The sequence below is a fragment of the Zootoca vivipara genome, chromosome 2, assembly GCF_963506605.1.
Source record: "Zootoca vivipara chromosome 2, rZooViv1.1, whole genome shotgun sequence".
In the NCBI taxonomy this organism is placed as follows: domain Eukaryota; kingdom Metazoa; phylum Chordata; class Lepidosauria; order Squamata; family Lacertidae; genus Zootoca; species Zootoca vivipara.
This window is the reverse complement of record NC_083277.1, coordinates 104,467,722-104,488,265: the sequence shown is the minus strand read 5'-3', so window position 1 is coordinate 104,488,265 and position 20,544 is coordinate 104,467,722. Positions and strand designations below refer to the sequence as shown.

At 44.1% G+C, this 20,544-nt stretch overlaps 1 protein-coding gene across 1 annotated transcript in view; it reads left to right on the top strand.

Annotated features, from left to right (window-relative positions):
- The first annotated feature begins 18,601 nt into the window (after positions 1 to 18,601).
- The window catches only part of ERBB3 (erb-b2 receptor tyrosine kinase 3), a 91,595-nt gene continuing 89,652 nt past the window's right edge, over positions 18,602 to 20,544 (top strand). The window contains exon 1 of the mRNA XM_035103953.2: positions 18,602 to 19,099. Coding sequence (XP_034959844.2) covers positions 19,018 to 19,099 — 82 coding nt within the window. The 5' untranslated portion in view covers positions 18,602 to 19,017. The remainder of the gene's footprint in view (positions 19,100 to 20,544) is intronic.

Sequence of the window (20,544 nt, the reverse complement as noted above, 5' to 3'; positions counted from 1 at the left end):
TGTTTCTACTCAGTTTGCACTTGTGCGAGCCTCCACACTGGAAATGAACTCTTGACGTGTCCTCACACTGACCAGTAACTACTTCTGGAAGTAGCTGGCGTCTGGGAGAAGCATGTACACTGTTCCATTTTTTTATATAGCTGTATTATAACAGCTTATGAAGGATTCAAACTTCCCCACCTCAGATACAAAAAGTTTACTTGATCACATTCATACTTGGGTTGAGTGGAATTCCATTCATGTAACACGCCACTGGAGTTAAGCAGAGTTTTTCCTTAAAAAGCTGCTCTGGGGGGTTGAGGGACCCTTCTTAGCAGCATGTGAGGTGATGCTGGAGGGTATAGAGCAGGCATGTCAAAACTGCGGCCCTCCAGATGTTTTGGACTACAATTCCCATCTTCCCCAACCACTGGTCCTGCTAGCTAGGGATCATGGGAGTTGTAGGCCAAAACATCTGGAGGGCCGCAGGTTTGACATGCCTGGTATAGAGGAAAGGAATACAGCGAAAACAACAAAAACCACCCTATTGCTTCCTCTAGCAGAAGGAAGAATCTGAATCCAATCCAATATAAAAAAAAGAACATTTAGGCTGCAAACCTAAACCCGCTTACCCGGGAGTAAGTTTCATTGAACTTAAAGGTTTTCCTAGAAATCAATCATTTTGCTATAGTTTATGATGTGCTTTACAAAGTCATTGTAATCCTTAAGTGGAAGAGCAAGTACTACGTCTAATTGGATGTTTGTCAAACTAATGCCTGGTGCAAGTGTACTGTAGGTGAGTCATGCCTGCCCATGGCAGTCTGGAGCAAGACCTTGCACTTCAGCATCACTTGTTTGCATCATGAATCTAATTGAAGGTTTCTCTTGGAAGACCAATTTGCCTTGCAAAAATAGAGGTGGACACTGGACATGTTCTGGGTTGCATTCTTTGTTTATGATGTGGCTTGTAAATATACATGACAACATGATCCAATCTGGGTCATAATTCTTGTGTTTGGCCTTAACCCCCTCTGCATTCATTGAGCATAGCAGAACCTTGGTTTAATCCACAACCACTAGAATGTGGGTCTCTAGGTAAGAACTCCCACTATGACTGGTGAAAGTACTGCAAGGTAGTTCTGTGTTTAAGATGCTTTAGAAACCATTCTCCAAGCCACACAGATGTACCGTACTTCCTGGTTTGTGGTAACTTGTTCAAAAGATTAACTCCCACCCCCACCCCCCCCGGCACTGATGGGGGAAGGGGCTGGAGGAGACTGGAGATGAAGAGGAAGATCTGTTAAATGCTTACAAGTCTGATGTGCGAGTGGAGCTTTGTTGGATACAGCCCAAAAGAAAATGCCCCTATATAAAAGTAAGTAACCCCCATGCACCACAGGCCCCATACACTTTGGTGAACTCTGGGGAGAGTATTCCACAGGTAAAGCCCCTAGTGGCACAATGAGTTGGGTGTGTTTTGCTGTTAACCAGAAGGTTGGTGGTTCGAGCCCACTCCGGGATGGCTGTGCTTCAGCTACTGGGCTCCTTGGCTGTTTTGCAGCTTTATAGGTTAAAATGAGCCCATTGAATGGGCCCTGGGATGCACTGGCAGGCAAGGCAAAAGAGCAAGGGCCAACATACTACTATTTTAAGATAATTTTTATTAAATTTTCCAAATAAGCAACATGCAACAACAAACACAACAAAAAACAAAAAATCTTTTCCATTTTATCTTCTATTCAACTATTCTAATTCTCTTGCTCTGCTGAGCTTTGACTTCCCTCCCTCCCATCATTCGGTTCTCTTTCCTTTTAGTCCATCTACTTAAAATCAATTCGTAGGATTTATTTCAGTCCTGAAAGTGTCTTTAAACTTCTACAGTTCTCCATATAGTCCACAAATTTACTCCATTCCTTTTGGAACCTTGTCTCTCCCTGGTTTTGGATCCTGCAGGTCAACTTAGCTAACTGCATAGTCAATCATTTTCGTCTGCCACTCCTCAATCGTCGGTAACTCCTGTACTTTCCATTTTTGGGCTAATAAAGTCCTAGCCGCGGTTGTAGTATACATAAATAATTTTTGATCTCCCTTTGCAATCTCCTCTATTAATCCTAATAGAAAAGCCTCCGGTTTTTTGGGAAAGGTATACTTAAAAATCTTTTTCAGTTCATTATATATCATTTCCCAAAATCTTTTTACTTTTTCACATGTCCACCACATATGATATGGTATCTCTGGCTTTCTAACAGATTTGTATCAGAACACATATGATAGAATTCACCATCTTTATCTCTACATTTCCAGCATAATTTACTAGTCATTCTATACATCTTGGCTAATTTTACTGGTGTTAGAGACCACCTATACATCATCTTCATTACATTTTCTTTCAAAGCGGTACATGCAGTAAATTTCAATGTTTGATTCCACATTTTCAACCATGCATCATATTCAATATTAGGGCCAACATACTACATTTGACATGCCTGGTCCCTTGCTGCAGAATTCTACATCGTTCTACATCTACTGTTGGCACCTTGCAGACCGACTTCTGGCAACTCCTGTAGCCAAGCTGGTGCCAAACGTATTGCTCTGCCTTCCTTTGGACCATAACAACGCAAATAATTTGTTTGACCCACTTAAAATTATGGCAGCCACATTCTAGACCAATTGTAGTATCTGCTCAATAGAGTGTTGCAGTCATCAAATCTGAATATGCAAATTTCCTGGTTTGGGTGATTTATTTCTCCTCGTGCAGTTCCTGCTAGTAGGCACAGGGTGGCAGCAGAGGGCAGTTCTAGGTTCTCCTACCGGTAATACGATGCATAGTTCTAAATCCATAAGGAAATGAAAGGGTGATGATGTTTTTATTAAACAGAATGTATCTCTGGCTTTCTAACAGATTTGTATCAGAACACATGGAGGAAGATTGAAGAAATAGTGGGGGGGGGGTATTAGAAAAAGATTGCAAACAGTTTAGGGAGGACATAAAGTAGAGGTCCCCTGAAGCCTATGAGATCAAGGCCCTACAGAGATTGGAAGTAACCAGGTAACAATTGGATGTTCTGATGTCAAAATAGTCAAGTTATATTTAATTGAACTGTTGTTGTGTTTACGTGTTTCTCACTTTGGGATTGTGTGAACAATTAAGAGTTTATAATCAAACTCTTTAACATATTACAGGCCAAGAAACGACCTGAGGCCCTAATTAGATCAACAGTAACTCCCTCCCCCTCTTTGGTGTCACCTATTTCCTGTGTTATTCACCCTCTGAGTTGGGTGGAGGGAAATTTGCGGCTAAAGCCCAACAATGCCTAAAGGCAGGCCGAGTAGCCACCATGTTGAGTTTCTCACCAGTGGCGCTCATCTGGGCAGGACTTTGAGCTGACTTGGATTAGAACTCGGCTCCACCTGAGAGATGTTCTAATCTTGGGGTAGGATTTGGGCATTTAAGAATTCAAGTTTTAAGCAGGTAGAAAGTCACTTGCCTGGTTCCTGTATATTTCCTCAACAACTCTGTTGGGGCAGTTTGGACCAGAGCTAGAGTAGAGGAGTGGGATGTTTTAACTAGTGATGATAAACCTGTAGCCTTCCAGTTGTTTCTGGATTCCCAACTCTTGTCAGCCTTAACAGAGTTACACGACAGTGGGAGGAGATCACACGTCACAGCTATATGTCCTGATCCAAAGTAGAGCACTTAAAGATCACATCTGATTGGATCCCATGGTGATTTATATCCTTGCTTAAATTGAAAGAGTTACGGTCTCTAAAAACTGCTATATTTGATATATTCAGTAACGTTGCAAACAGTCACTATTGCTTCTTTTCCCCAACAACCTTAAGGGACGGCACATTCACACCCTTCCACCAGACAAGGGACTAACCCAATTACCTCGTCTTAACACCTTGCATACTCTCATTTCAAGACTGTTGCAAGTTGCAGACTTTAGGCTCCAGCATCACGCTTCCTCTTCAATGTGCGTGCGCACACACAGCTCGCTCATTTTTTTGTGATGTTCTAGTGAAGGTGCCACACTGGCACCTACGACTCTGAATACCGAAGGGGTTTTGTTGATTATGCTTCAGAAGGGTAATAATATTTTGCCATTTTTTAAAAAAATTAACTTTGAAGATCACATGAAGCATAGTGGGAATTCAATCAGCAAAAGGGCTGCATGGAGGAACTGCTGCTTGATTGGTGCCTCTTCTGTGGCTCGTATCCTTGGCCTATGGCCCATCCTTCCATAGGGCCTGCTTGCCCCAGAAGCTGCCAGGGCTGCTGCATTCAGCACATCAGCCCCCATCAGTTGTTTTTAAACTGAGGCTGGGAGGCCCTGTTTTGCAGTGAGCGCCCATTAATTCTGCTTTCTTCTGACACTTATCTCTGATCTCATTTCCTCCCACTCCTCAGTTGACTGCAACCATTGTTCTGAGCGCCCACTCCTGAATCTCTGCCATCCTCTCCCTCGCTCCATGTCATGCGCTGTGACAGGGTGACCTTGCTGGTGGCTGTGGTGATGCTTCTGCCATCCTTTACCACCAAAGGCCCAGGCAGGGAATAAGGATGATGCCACAACAGTAATAGCCCAGCACTTTCTCTCTCTCTCTCTCTCTCCACTTGGAATGGCAGCCATCTGAATGGACGGATAGATAACAGAGGCCACTGTTGTTTCCCATAGACTCTTTCTATAATTTTGCAGCAGAGACAGCAGTGGGACTCAAAAGTTATTGCAAAAAGGCGGCTGATGAGGACGCCGTGGCAGAATGCAAGAGAGAAACAGATGCTCTCATGCTCAGCAGACTCTTTTGCTGGCTTGTCCTGACACAAGTATTCCCCTTTAGGTGGATCCAGTCTTAATTCTACATGCTTTGAGGGGAGAGAGAAGCACTGTGTGGCATTAAGGTGCTTGTCGTCGACGTCCATCACCCTACAGATCATCCTAAATGGGAAATGTATTCTGTATACGGGACCGCCTCTCCTGGTATGCCCCGCGGAGGACCTTAAGGTCCACAAACAACAATATTCTGGAGATCCCGAGCCATAAAGTGGCTAGATTGGCCTCAACTAGGGCCAGGGCCTTTTCAGTATTGGCCCCAACTTGGTGGAACGCTCTTTCACAGGAGACGAGGGCCCTGCAGGATTTGTCATCTTTCCGCAGGGCCTGCAAGACAGAGCTGTTCCGCCTGGCCTTTGGGTTGGATTCAGTCTGACCCCTGTGTTTTCCTCCCTCATGGTTTGGATTTATGGACTACTTAAAATGAGGCTGCATTTTAAATTTTAATATTGTATTTTAATTATTTTTTTTCTTTTATGTAATTTTATTGGTGTTAGCCGCCCTGAGCCTGGTTTTGACTGGGGAGGGCGGGGTATAAATAAACAATTATTATTATTATTATTATTATTATTATTATTATTATTATTATACAGTACTGTACAGAGAGAGTGGGCCTGGCGAAAGGCTTTGGGCCTAAAAGCCCAAATAAGCCTCAAAGGCCTCTCTCAGCTCTCTTCCCTGAGCCACAACCCTGTTGTGTACTCTACTTGGGTGTTTTTAACTGTCTGGAACAGTTACTTAAAATTCTGCTCATGACTCTTGCTCGCCTGGAAAGAGTGTGAGGGTGTTGAAGCTAGCCTAGTGTACAAAGGTAACACACTCATTTGTTGCAAGGCCCACTTTGCCCTCTAGCCTCACCCAGTACTGGCATGTGGCCCCTCCAACGAAAAAAGTGGCCTTCAGGCTCAGTTGAAGGTTCCCCACCCATTGTTATTTTATTTGAGAGCCTGCCGAGGCCTCCCAGAAATGACACCTCTCTGTGGTAGTTGACAGGACCCCATTTACCAAGCACCACTAAGTCTTGGGCCTTTGCCAGGGATGTAAAAACTCTCCTTATCAGAATATCTGCAAGTCTCAGCCCCTCCACTTGATAATATGTTAATCATGACGATACAGGATAGCTGTAACAGACCCTCCAAATGTCTCTATTTTCCAGGGACAGAACCCAGGTTTACAGAAGCCATTCCAGTTACAGGTAGGTAGCCGTGTTGGTCTGGGTCGAAGTAAAATAAAAAAAATTCCTTCAGTAGCACCTTAAAGACCAACTAAGTTTTTATTTTGGTATGAGCTTTTGTGTGCATGCACACTTCTTCAGATACACTGAAATAGGAGTCCCCAGGCGCTTATGTAGAGAAGGGGTGGGGAGGGGAGGGGGTATCACTCAGAAGGGTGGTGGAGTCATACAGTTTTCTGATTTCATCCCAGAATGTCCCACTTTTCCATAGGACATCCCCAGTGCTTTTTCCCTTTACAAAAATGTTTAGGGGTCATTTTGACTCAATACAATCACCATTATATAGTTCAAATTGGGGAAAATAAATACAGTAAATGGACAAAAGTACAAAAATTCACAAAATGTTTAGGGTATGTGTACCCCAGCATCCCCCCAGAAAAAAACACTGGACACCCATATTTTCTCCAGAGAAATGTTGGAGGGTATGGAGTTTTGCGACCCCCTGAGCCAAGGAGATAGCAACTATACAACCTTTAGAAGGCATCTGTAGGCAGCCCTGTATAGGGAAGTTTTTTAATGTTTTATTATGTTTTTATATACAGAGGTAGCTCAGTTTAAGTACACAATTGGTTCCAGAAATCTGTACTTAACCTGAAGCGTACTTAACCTGAAGCGAACTTTCCCATTGAAAGTAATGGAAAGTGGAGTAATCCGTTCCAGATGGTCCGCGGAGTACTTAACCTGAAGCGTACTTAACCCGAAATACAGTGGAACCTCGGTTTACGACTACCTCCGTTTACGAAACCTCCGTTTACGAACGCCGCGGACCCGGAAGTGTTTACATCCAGGTTCCGCGGCGTCGGATGTGCAGATGCGATCTGCGCAGCTCACACATGCGCAGAAGCGATCTGCGCAGAAGCGCTCTATCGGCGCTTCGTGCACGCGCAGAAGCGTGCTTTCGTCAAGCGAATGCCTCGGCTAGCGAACGCCTCCGCGGAACGGATTGCGTTCGCAAACCGAGATACCACTGTATGAGTGTAATTGGTTCTGGAAGTCCATACTTAACCTGAAGGGTACTTAACCTGAAGCAAACTTTCCCATTGAAAGTAATGGAAAGTGGATTAATCCATTCCAGACGGGTCCACGGAGTACTTAAACTGAAAATACTGAAACTGAAGCGTACTTAAACCGAGGTATGACTGTATGTTGGAAGCTACCCAGTGGCTTGAGCAATCCATTCAGATGGGTGGGGCATAAAATTATTATTATTATTGTTTAGATAGGGTGTTCCTGTTTTAACTGGAGAAAATTGGAGTATATGCTGTAAACTCCCGCCCCAAACATGAAGTGTGGAGACAATAACACAAGTCTCCATGGCAGGGCTGTTATAATCTGTACTTCCTCTCTGCAGTATTGAAATGATGATGATGGATTATGTTTATTGCAGTGTTGGGGCTTTTAAAAAATAATGATGATGAATCTGGCCTTCTCCACTGGAATGTGAGCATCAGGATATACACTTCTGTGTCCAGAAGGGAAGTTCATGGTCATAAAACATTAAAAGCAGCACTGCTGATATATAGCCTACTGAACAAAGGTAAGAATCACATGCATCTGTTTCTCTGTCCATTTTCCCTCTGCCTCCGCCCACCATTGGCATACGGCCCCCCAAACAGGAATGTGGTCCTTGAGATGAAAAGGTTCCCTTGGCATATCAACATTACTGAGCTAGGTGGAACAATGGTTTCAGTGGTGCCAACTCAAATAAAATATTGAGGGGAGCAGGTAAGCCCTGCCCCACATAATCAATCACATGGTGCGGTTCATGTACACCATTTGAATGGCAATACCCATTAAATATTTTATTGGGGGGCCTGAAGGGACCTCGGCCCCTAGGAGTTGGCTCCTATGGGTCTGACTCGCTTCCTATGTTCTCATGTTTACTAAATGTTCAGAAACCAAAAAAAGGCCACATCGTGGCAGTTTCCTTACTCAGAAATATCATATCTGTTTCTGTTGTTGTTGTTTAGTCGTTTAGTCGTGTCCGACTCTTCGTGACCCCCTGGACCATAGCACGCTAGGCTCTCCTGTCTTCCACTGCCTCCCGCAGTTTGGTCAAACTCATGTTTGTAGCTTCAAGAACACTGTCCAGCCATCTCGTCCTCTGTCGTCCCCTTCTCCTTGTGCCCTCCATCTTTCCCAACATCAGGGTCTTTTCCAGGGAGTCTTCTCTTCTCATGAGGTGGCCAAAGTATCTGTTTCTGAGCCCCAGCTAAAAATCCTTGTTCAGAAACCCAAATGTTGCTAGTAGGAAGTATTTACTATACACTTTGAGCTGTGAATTTGAGCTGTGATTGCAGAATGACTCTGAGACTTAACTTTCTTGAATTGAGATGCTATGCTGTTCTCAGTTTTGCATGCTTGTGGGTGTACATTGATACTGACTCAAGTTGACCTTCCAGAACTTAACTGGCACCAGGGAGGAGCATGTGCATATCCTGTTCCACTTTCTGACGCTAACAAGCCCTTGATATAAAGAAAAACCAGTTCTGATAATCTTTTAAGCAATTTTCAATGTACTGTACTGGAACACTGGCCATAGTCCCTAAGTGGAAGAGCAAGTACTACTTCTAATTGGATGTTTGTCAAACTAATGCCTGGTGCAAATGTAGGCGAACCATGCCTGCCCATGGCAGTCTGGAGCAAGGCCTCTTACCTTGCATTTCAGCATCGCTTGTTTACATCATGAATCTAATTGAAGATTTCCCTTGGAAGACCAATTTGCCTTGCAAAAATAGGGGTGGACATGGTCTGGGTTGCATTATTTGCTTATGATGTGGCTTGTAGAAACATGACAACTTGACATGTTGATCAAGTCCGGGTCATCATTCCTGTCCCTAGTTCTTACGTAAGCTGCTGCAACTGGGGCCTCTGTAAATACAGCAACTAGATCAGGCATCCCCAAACTTCTGCCCTCCAGATGTTTTGGACTACAATTCCCATCATCCCCGACCACTGGTCCTGTTAGCTAGGGATCATGGGAGTTGTAGGCCAAAACATCTGGAGGGCCGCAGTTTGGGGATGCCTGAACTAGATTAACATCTGCTGTATTATTTGATCCCAGCACAACGTTGGGTTTTACATGTGATGACCAGCTGCAGAATATGGATGTCTGGACAATAATTACCACTGGCAATATTTACTGTGTAATATTTCAGTTTTCAAAAGGGTTTACAATTCAGTTTCCTTCTGGCCAAACAAAATAAAAAAATTCCTTCAGTAGCACCTTAAAGACCAACTACGGTAAGTTTTATTTTGCATGCACACGAAAGCTCATACCAAAATAAAAACTTAGTTGGTCTTTAAGGTGCTACTGAAGGAATTTTTTTCTATTTTGCTTCGACTCAGACCAACACGGCTACCTACCTGTAACTAGAACTTCTGGCCAAAGTGAGGGGATTATGGTCTCCTTTTGCAGAAAACACCCCTAATGGGATGTTGACTGTTTTTAGCCACAGAATCAGGTGGGGTCTATCTTCTTCCTTATAGCTATGTTTTCACAGTGGAATTAAGAAGCATCCCTGCTGTCATGTTGTACATGCATTGATTTAATACATTCTTATTTTATATTCTGAGCTGATAGATCTGAAGGGCAACTAATAAAAACCTGCAGTTAAAAAAATACATAAAACCCCAACAAATCAAACTGCACAGATATTAAAACAGGTTGTGCAGCCAGGAAAATCAGGAGAGAAAAGAATGTCAAGTTGAATCAGATAAAAGTGATCAATAAGCCCCAAAATCCTTTGCGGGGGGGGGGGGGGAGACCCATCCTTATCAGTTCCCTAATAGCCAGAAAAGTGGAAGCAGGGTCAATGTCCCTACAAAGAGAATGCCAAGGTCTCAATGCCCTGTTTGGCTAACCACCCACCCGCCAAAGGTTTATAGTAAGGTTTCTCAATGCTGTAAGTTTTTATTAATGAATAGGTATGTTTTATAAGGGAGAAGTTGGTCCTTGAGCTATCCTAGCCGTACACAATTAAACATCATAGAGGTTAAACATGTCCCTTTGAATTGGGCCTGGAAACCAACTGGGATCCAGTGAAGTTGTCTTAAAATCAACACTGTATGTTCCACTCTTGCCATTCCCAGTTAACATTCTGGAATTACCTTCTGGACCAGCATAAGTACCAACTTCCTGGGGCCCTGGGTGCCCAAGTACCCACAAAATTCCCCATGAAGGCACCCACAAATTTCGGTGCCAGGGCCATGCACGCTGCATGGCACCTACTGCCCCAGGCACCCGCGGTCGTGGGGCTAAGTTGGCATTCCTGTGGATCAGTGATAGTAGTAATAATAATAATAATAATAATAATAATAATAATAATAATAATAAATTATTTATACCCCGCCCATCTGGCTGGGTCTCCCCAGCCACTCTGGGCGGCTTCCAACAGAAATATTAAAATACAATAATTTATTAAACATTAAAAGCTTCCCTAAACAGGGCTGCCTTCAGATGTCCTCTAAAAGTCTGGTAGTTGTTTTTCTCTTTGACACCTGGTGAGAGGGCATTCCACAGGGCGGGTGTCACTACCGAGAAGGCCCTCTGCCTGGTTCCCTGTAACTTGGCTTCTCGCAGCGAGGGAACCGCCAGAAGTGTCCGGGTAGAACGATGGAGGTGGAGACGCTCCTTCAGGTATACTGGACCGAGGCCGTTGAGGGCTTTAAAGGTCAGCACCAACACTTTGAATTGTGCTCGGAAATGTACTGGGAGCCAATGTAGATCTTTCAAGACTGGTGTTATGTGGTCTCGGTGGCTGCTCCCAGTCACCAGTCTAGCCGCCGCATTCTGGATTAATTGTAGTTTCCGGGTCACCTTCAAAGGTAGCCCCACATAGAGCGCATTGCAATAGTCCAAGCGAGAGATAACTAGAGCATGCACCACTCTGGCGAGACAGTCCGCAAACAGGTAGGGTCTCAGTTATTGAGAACCTTTCAAAAGCAGCCAACGTGGAGTATGTTACAGCAATCCAGTGGTTTTCATCCAGTGTGCCATGGCACCCTGGGGTGCTTTGAATGATGGTCAGGGGTGCCGCAGGCCTCTGTCCCTCTTTCCTCCCCTCCCTCCTCTGATGCCCTCTCTTGTCTCTGTCTCCCAAAGGCTTGCACATCTGTTTATTTCAGCAGCCCTGGCTATAAACTATAAGCTCCGCAGGCGAGCTGTGGGAGGGACCTCTCTTTGGGGCAGGGGGTGAAGCTCAGAGACCTGGGGCAGTGGCTGCCCAGAGGACTCCCAAGGAGAGGGGAGAGGAGAGGAGGGGACAGTCCACAGGGGAGGGTGTTCAAAAAATTCTGCCAGCTCTGCAGGCAAGGGGTGACATAACTGGGCTCCTGAGCCCCACGCGGGTGCTGGAGAAAGAATGTAGTTAGTTAAGGGAGCCGTGGACTCAAAAAGTCTGAAAACCTCTGCAGTAATCTGTTCACACTTATGCGTGTGGTCCCCCAAGCACATCCAGCTAGGAGGCACAGGATGGCGCCAGAGGGCAGCAGCTTATCCCTGCTTTTGTACTTCCTAATTCCCCCAAATGCATCTACATTCCAAGGCTGATTTTTGGGGGGGGGGGGAACCACCCAAAAAACAAAGAATGTCCCCTTTGTTTTCTGATTGCTCAGAACAAAGGGAAGGAATAATGAAGAGAAAGGGGGGAGGAATAGTGAGACAGACTGCATACTGTTTCTGGAGGACAGCATCAAAGTAGAGGTGCCCTGAAGCATGTGAGATCAAGGCACTACAGAAATGGGGGTAAATGAAGGAACAATTACGGTAGATGCTCTCCTTCTCTCTTATGGCAAGTTTTCAAGTTGAAACCTTGTCTCCATGTAATCTGCTATGAGGTTTGCAGAAGGCTAGTATGGCGTTCCAGGCCTAAGGTCCTATTTATGTCAGAAATCATCTTTTCCTCTTTGGTGTCACCTATTTTCTGTGTGACTCATCCTCTGAGCTGGGTGGAAGGGAAATTTGGGGCTAAAGCTCAGCAATGCCTAAAGGACAGGCTGAGCAGCTACAGTGCTGAATGTCTCATCTGTGGGTCATCTGGACAGGATTTTGAACTGACCTGGATTAGAACTCAGCTCCACCCGAGAGCTGCTTTAATCGAGGAGTAGGATCTGGGCATTTAAGCAGATTTATATCCCCCCCCCCCAATGACTAATAAAAACTCTGGTTGGGGCTCTTTGGACCACGGTTGTGACTGAGAGGGGTGTTAGACCAGGGACGATAATGTTATTGGGCTCCAACTCTTGCCAGCTTCAGTTAGCATGCTCAACGATCAGGGATTATGGGAGATGAGTACCATCTGGAGAATCATAGGATTCCCCACTCCTGAGTTTGATGTTGCAGCGCACTAATATGCAAAATAGATAGATAGATAGATACCGTAGATAGATGATAGATAGATAGATAGATAGATAGATAGATGATAGATAGATAGATAGATAGATAGATAGATAGATAGATAGATAGATAGATAGTTGCGATATCCAGTTACAGGTTTCCTGCACTTTGTCCTTAGGCACTCTGCCGCCTTCGTATGCTTGGCCTGTGGTTCATCCTTCCATAAGGTCTGTTTGGCTCAGAAGCTGCCAATAGATAAATCCATCCCCAGGGCTGCTTCCTTCAGCACCTTGTCAGGTGAATCCTGCTACTTTCTGCAGAGGGTGGGAGGCCCCATCTCCAGTGCCCATGAACTCTGCTTTCTTCTGACGCTATCTCTGATCTCATTTCCTCCCACTCCTCTCCTGACTGCTGCCATTGTTCTGAGCACCCACTTCTGAATCTCTGCCATCCTCTCCCTCCCTCCACGCCATGCGCTGTGAGAGGGTGACCTTGCTGGTGGCGTGCTGCTCCTCATGTTGCTCTCTCCCGCCAAAGGCGCAGGCAGAGAATAAGGATGATGATGACACAACAGTAACAGTCCATCCATCTCTCTCTCCTCTCTGCCAGGCTGTCTTCACTCTGAATGGCCAAAGGGAGCCATTCATATGGCTGGATGGATATAGAGGCTGCTTTTGTTTCCCATTGGATCTTTCCAGAATATTGTGGCATACACAGCAGCAGGAATAAACGATAAATTGCAGGAACTCAGGCCAAAAGAAGATGGATTTCAAATAAATCTTCACAAGGTTTTACTGATGTGATGCGGAGTTTAAATGGGAATCAATCCCAATGTTGAAGGCAAATAAAGGTAAATTCCAGTAAAAATCAGGACAAGGCCCTGTTTCGACTATTCTTCGTCAGCAAAGATTCACAGGTCAAAGTGTACCAAATATGTTTGCCTTGCTAGCTCAAATTGTTTGCAGCAAACATATTTGGTACACTTTGCTTTTCAGTCCTGATATTTTAGCTCCTCCCAAATATGCATGCAGTCACAAGATAGATGGGTAGATGATAGATGATAGATAGATAGATAGATAGATAGATAGATAGATAGATAGATAGATGATTGATATATTCTAGCAACTGCAAAATGCACACACATTACCCCAAGGCAGGATTGTTTTATATGTTGTCAGTGCTTCATCTCAGGCAAATAAATAAATCCATCTATTCAGACACATTACACAGAATTAACATTACACAAGGGGAGAAAGTGGTGGGCATCTCAACTTTTTCAATATCAGTTAAATCACAGCTAATTAAAAAAACCTCAACCTCACAGGTCAAAGTGTACCAAATATGTTTGCCTTGCTAGCTCAAATTGTTTGCAGCAAACATATTTGGTACACTTTGACCTGTGAATCTTTGCTGACGAAGAATAGTCGAAACAGGGCCTTGTCCTGATTTTTACTGGAATTTACCTTTATTTGCCTTCAACATTGGGATTGATTCCCATTTAAACTCCGCATCACATCAGTAAAACCTTGTGAAGATTTATTTGAAATCCATCTTCTTTTGGCCTGAGTTCTTGCAATTTATCGTTTATACACAGCAGCAGGACTCAAAAGGTATTACCGGTAGAAAGGAGGAAAAGGGTCATTATAAGCAGAATGCAAGAGAGAAAGAAGGTTCTTATCATTGCCAGATTTAAGGCAGTGTGAGAGCTGAGGGAGCGCAAAATATTATAACCACCAATTATATGAGTACCTACTGAGAAGATCCATAAAAAGTGACTGTACTGAAAGGAATTATAGTGAAAATAAGAAATATTTGGAGGGGGTTACAATTTTTGCCCTCAACTGCATTACCCAATTCTGCCGCTGTTCTCATGTTCAGTAAACTCTCTTGCTGTCTTGAAACAATTTTTCTCTTTCCTGTTCTGTGACCCAGTCTAACAACAGAAGAGAAACGCACAGCGTTGTATTAAGGTGCTGGTTCCTGGGTCCTATTGATGATATTGAGAGGGAATTTATTGATTTTCTAACATTACAAATTACAAAAATTCACAAAAACAACAACCAAAAGATAAGAATAAAAACATAAAAAAGAAAAACATATCAATTCTAACATTTTAATTAACATTGTAGACTTCCTCGATTCCCCTCACACTAGGTCCATTTTTAACTCCAAATTAAGCAATTTTCATTTATTATCTTAAATCATTCTAACACATTTTTTCATTATCTCACAACTATTTCTATTCTTAAAAACATCGACTATCTTCCACCCATAATTCATCTTAGTCCAAATCTAAATTTATTTTCCCATCCATCTATCCTCTATTGCTCCCCTTAGCCTCAAATTTATACCCAATTTTTTTCCATACATTCACATATTATTTCTTTTACCATAATATCCCTTTTATAATTTCATCCAAACCCTAGAGATGTTAGGTTGTTCTTAGACTTTGCATATGCTCAAGGAGGTACTAGCCCCATGTGTAAGGCTATGGTTCCAGGATATGGTCTGAAGGCAGCTGAGGGGCTACCACTTTGCCAAAGCCAAGGAGGTTCGGACAGTGCCTGGATGGGAGACTGCAGATCCATACATATATTTAAAGCACATCTAGCGCATATTTAAATCACATGACCTTCCCCCAAAGAATCCTGGGAATGACTATTCCCCACTCACAGAGATACCGTTCCAGGCAGCCTTAACAAACAAAGTTCTTTGTTTGGAAGGGTTCTTTGGGGGAAGGTCATGTGCTTTAAATGTGTGTTGGATGTGCTTTAAATGTGGACTTATTTAAGACTGACATGTATGCTAACTTGGGTTCCATGATGGAAGGAAGGAGGGGTATATAAATGTAAGGAAATACAATAAAAGAGGGTTAAACCCTGGCACAGCAAACATGTCAGGGGGCTTCTGAAATCAGGACCTGGGATTGAGATGTTTTGATAGATTTCTAAATACACGTAAACAAGGCTGGTGTGATGGAAGTATCCACCCAAATGTCCTTCCTTGGTTGAGTCATTATATTTGTTCTTAGGTTGTTAAGTCATCCCATGTTACCTGGTAGCAGCCTTAAGGAAACATCCTCAAATTGTCTCTTCTTAAATACAAATATTCCTATTTACCTTTCTAGAAGCTTTTTCAGTGCTCTGCAGGTTGTATCTCATGTCTCCTTCCCAAGACCAGGCCAAACATTTTTGCTGCCTGAGGTTATGAACAAGATTCCCTCACTACCACCACTTCATTCAACATATAGAAGCCACATACAAAAGCCACATACAGAGACCCAGTGTGGTGTAGTGGTTAGAGTATTGGACTAGATCCTAGGAGACCAGGGTTCAAATCCCCACTCAGCCATGAAGCTCACTGGGGATAGCCACTACCTCTCAGCCTAACCTACCCCACAGGGTTGTTCTTCAATCCCAATGTTGAAGGCAAATAAAGGTAAATTCCAGTAAAAATCAGGACAAGGCCCTGTTTCGACTATTCTTCATCAGCAAAGTTTCACAGGTCGAAGTGTACCAAGTGTATCAAGGCAAACATATTTGGTACACTTTGACCTATGAATCTTTGCTGACGAAACAGGGCCTTGTCCTGATTTTTACTGGAATTTACCTTTATTTGCCTTCAACATTGGGACTGATTCCTATTTAAACTCCGCATCACATCAATAAAACCTTGTGAAGATTTATTTGAAATCCATCTTCTTTTGGCCTGAGTTCTTGTAATTTATCGTTTATTTCTGGACTTTCCCAAGAACTCCAATTTCTACTGCTAAGGAGTTAAAGGCAGCAGGTATGGTTCTCTCCCTCCTCATTTAATCCTCACAACAACCCTGTGGGGTAGGTTAGGCTGAGAGGTAGTGGCTATCCCCAGTGAGCTTCATGGCTGAGTGGGGATTTGAACCCTGGTCTCCTAGGATCTAGTCCAATACTCTAACCACTACACCACACTGGGTCTCTGTATGTGGCTTTTGTATGTGGCTTTTATATGTTGAATGAAGTGGTGGTAGTGAGGTTATCTTGTTCATAACCTCAGGCAGCAAAAATGTTCGGCCTGGTCTTGGGAAGGAGACATGAGAAATCCATCTTCTTTTGGCCTTTAACTCCTTGGCAGCTGAATTTTTCTTCAGCAGTTGGGTCCTCCACCAGCTGGCTAACTTAGGGAGCCCAGGGGGTTAGGCATCATGGCACTGTGCAGTTCTGGCATCTTTCTACTGATCCTAGTCCCCCAGCATTGGCCGTCTCAGACAACTACCGGTAGCTCCCTCTGCCCAACAGTAGGGCTGGCTCTGCCTCCTTCTAGTAACATTGTGAGGTGGGCTGAATTAGGCTCAGACAAGGAGCTGCAAAATACTTAGTGAGCCCTGTGGCTAATCTGAGATTTGGACTCAGTTCTCCCAAAGCCAAATGTAGCTCTTCAGCCTCTACAACTAGCTGCTTTAAGAAAAGGGAAACTTTACTGATGATTAGGTTTCGGAATTGTGACTGTATAGAGGAAATATACAGTTCCTGCCAACCTAGCAGTTCGAAAGCACGTCAAAGTGCAAGTAGATAAATAGGAACCGCTACAGCGGGAAGGTAAACGGCGTTTCCATGTGCTGCTCTGCTTTGCCAGAAGCGGCTTTGTCATGCTGGCCACATGACCTGGAAGCTATACGCCGGCTCCCTCGGCCAATAATGCGAGATGAGCGCGCAACCCCAGAGTCGGTCACGACTGGACCTAATGGTCAGGGGTCCCTTTACCTTTACCTTTAGAGGAAATATACCCTACTTCCCAACCTGTGAAAAACCACATTCGTTTTTTGAAGCGGTATGATATGTTTCTGTTCTACACAGTGAAGACTAAAATCTTACTTTAAGTGTTGTTTGTTTTTAAAGCATGCTCTGGACAGATGTGGCAATAAGCTCCTTTGGGCATCTGACTGTGCATATATACTTGGAAGTAAGGCCCATTGAATGCAATGGGACTTACTCTTAGGTAAGCATGTATAGAATTACAACCTGAGAGTGAGCAGAATACAGCCTTTCTTCCCTGACACAGACCTTACATTAACCACATTTAAAACACTGTTATAATGCCCAAAGTTTCCAATGGATCACATTGGCCTCAGTGGAAGAGAGAGAATCCCCACCCCTACCCCACACAATGCTTTTCAGTCCTGATATTTTAGCTCCTCCCAAATATGCATGCAATCACAAGATAGATGGGTAGATGATTGATAGATAGATAGATAGATAGATAGATAGATAGATAGATAGATAGATGATTGATATATTCTAGCAACTGCAAAATGCACACACATTACCCCAAGGCAGGATTGTTTTATATGTTGTCAGTGCTTCATCTCAGGCAAATAAATAAATCCATCTATTCAGACACATTACACAGAATTAACATTACACAAGGGGAGAAAGTGGTGGGCATCTCAACTTTTTCAATATCAGTTAAATCACAGCTAATTAAAAAAACCTCAGCCCAGCTGCCCTTCTTCATATAGCAGGATAGTCCTAAGGAACCAGGGTCTGCTTAATCATGAGAGAGAGAACCTTTTTTTAGGATTTCTTAATTACTTAACCTGGAGGTCAAGGGGAAGCCTGGTCCATCCAAGGGTATGTATAGACACAGGAGTCAGATTGTAACAGGAAAAATGGCTCATCTACTTTTGATATAATCAGGGAAGTGGATTAAATCTGCGGAGCATGGCTCAGGTGTGTGTGTGTGTGTGTGTGTGTGTGTACACACACACACATACACAGACCGCTTGATGGGGTGGGGTGGAGAATCCCCACCCTCAAAACAACATGGTCACTAACAAAAAATTATCCACAATATAGTCAGAGAATGGATTGTGTTCATATGGCACGGTTTTTCAAGTTCTCAGTTTCGTTGCTAGTTTGATGCATTGCCATAGCTGCCAAGTTATCCCTTTTTTAAGGGATTTTCCCTTATGCTGAATCGGCTTCCTCGCGAGAAAAGGGAAAACTTGGCAGCTATGTGCATTGCATTGACTACAGCGGTGTGCGCGTTATTATGAACTCGCTTAGACGCTTTCATGAGAGTTCGCAAAACAACAACAACAACAACGTGGAAACACCCTTGCCTAGAACTCCTGGCGATAAGGCTTTCTACCTCCACCCTTCTTTTAAAAAAAGTAATAATACAGTAATACAAATCTCCGCTTTTCACTCCTCTGCATGGGAGCTTAGACTGGCGTCCTCTGATTGGCCAGGCTAGGGCGCAGCCTCAACCAATGAGGCGCGACTTAAGCTTCCCCTTGAATGAAGTGTGTGTAATTTGTGAGTTGTTGTGTGTAAGTGAAACTGATCAAAGGCGCCACGGCTGGTGTTCTTGGCTCTAGAGGACAACTTGCCGCGTCGAGAGGCGGCGGGGACGGAGGCGATCAGCTCAATACACCCCCGCTGAGCTAGAGAACCGGAGAGCTTGGTGGGCATTTCGCTTGGGGATCAGGTGGCTCCTCCTGTCGCCCTCTTCTCCATCCCAAATGCAGAATGCCATAGCCTGAAAAACGCGCCGCCGCATGCCAGGAGCAAGTGGTGGTGGGAGGAAGGGAGAGAAAGGAAGGAAGGAAGGAAAAAGTCAAAGCAAATACAAAAGTAACTCAACATCTTTCAGCAATGAAGAGCAACTTGGTCAGAAGCTTCGTGCCTTGGCTGGTTCTTCTCCTGTGGAGCCTACGGTCTGCAGCTTCTCAAGCAGGTAAGTGACCCCGAACAGTCTAAAAATGTGTTACCTGTCGTCTTCTTTTCTTTTTGGCTGCCTTGAGCGGAATCGCGAGGAGAGAACTGCCCTTTGCAATAACACAATCGAGTGTCTGTTTAGCCCTAAACAGGACCTTACACGGCGGCTGTGTTTGTATCCAGCATGATAGTGGTGTGTAAACCACCACCCCCCCGCGTTCCCCTGAAATCGGATCCGCGCCGTTTTGATTATCTTTCTCTCGTTTTGTCAGCCGTAGGGAGGGGAACTGTGTACTAGTTTCACACCACGGAGCAGCGACGCCTTTGAACCTGTGCCGCCGAGCTGTGGCAAAACCTATTTTTGTGTCTCGTCCTCCCCACACCCCAGCCTCTCAGCTCTTCCTCTCTCTAAAGGGAGAGGAACACCGCCCCCCCCCCAAAGAAACAATCGCAACGATCTTTTATTTTCGCGATTTGTACAGGTCTGAGGAACGCGATCCTGGCTCGATGATTGTGGGGTTTGGAGGAGAGGCGTGTGTGTTTCTCCTAAAAGGGAGGGCAGAAACTTCAAGGCAAACTTTATGGAATCTGTAAAATGTTGTTTCGCTTGTTTGAAGGGTTGGGTCTTGGAATCAACTGTGGGGAAGACTTTTGTGTGTGTGTGTAGGGGGGTGCTTTAGGCTGAAATTACAGAACCAGGACTTGATCTTCAGCCCTCCCAGCCTTTGAAATTGATTCCCTAGGTCTTGTTTAAACCTCAAAACCCTGGCGCACCTGAAGTAATGATAATAAACCAGTGACTGTGAGCATGTGCAAAGTGTATTTCCCTCTTCACTGAGTTTCCATAGCCCCTCCCCACTTACATACCTGGGATTTGGTGCTTACAGGATATATAGGTTAGAGAAGGTGTGGTTTTCAGGTAGGATTCGACTCTTTGTTTTTCCCCTTGAAGTTAAGTGCCATCTTGGAGGGAAAAATTATTGTTGTATTAGTCATTAGTGATGTATGAGACAAGTGGCTACTTCACACAACCCTTCCACAAAATTTTATTCAGTGCCATAAATGTTCTCCTCCCTGAGGAGTCCCTCCACTCATGATGTTCTTAAGGAGAAAGACTTACGTGTTTCTTTTTCTTTCTTTCTTTTGGTTGGTGTGGATACTTGGGTCAGAGTAACTTCCTCTTCATGGTTCCCTATCCAGGGCACATAAAATAACTGTAACCATAACCCTGCTTACCTGGGAGTAAGCTCAGTTGAATACAGTATGACTAACTTCTGTGTAGACATGGTTGGGACGTGGGGTTCATGTTGATCAGTTGCCCTCTAATAACCCTGCCTGAGATTGAAATATGGCAAAGGAGTGGATTCATCCTGCTCTTCAAAACAGGTTTATGGGGTTAAGTAGGGGATTCGGATCCATTGTAGTTATTGAGGCTGCCTGAGGGAGTGGCAGCTACTCCAGACT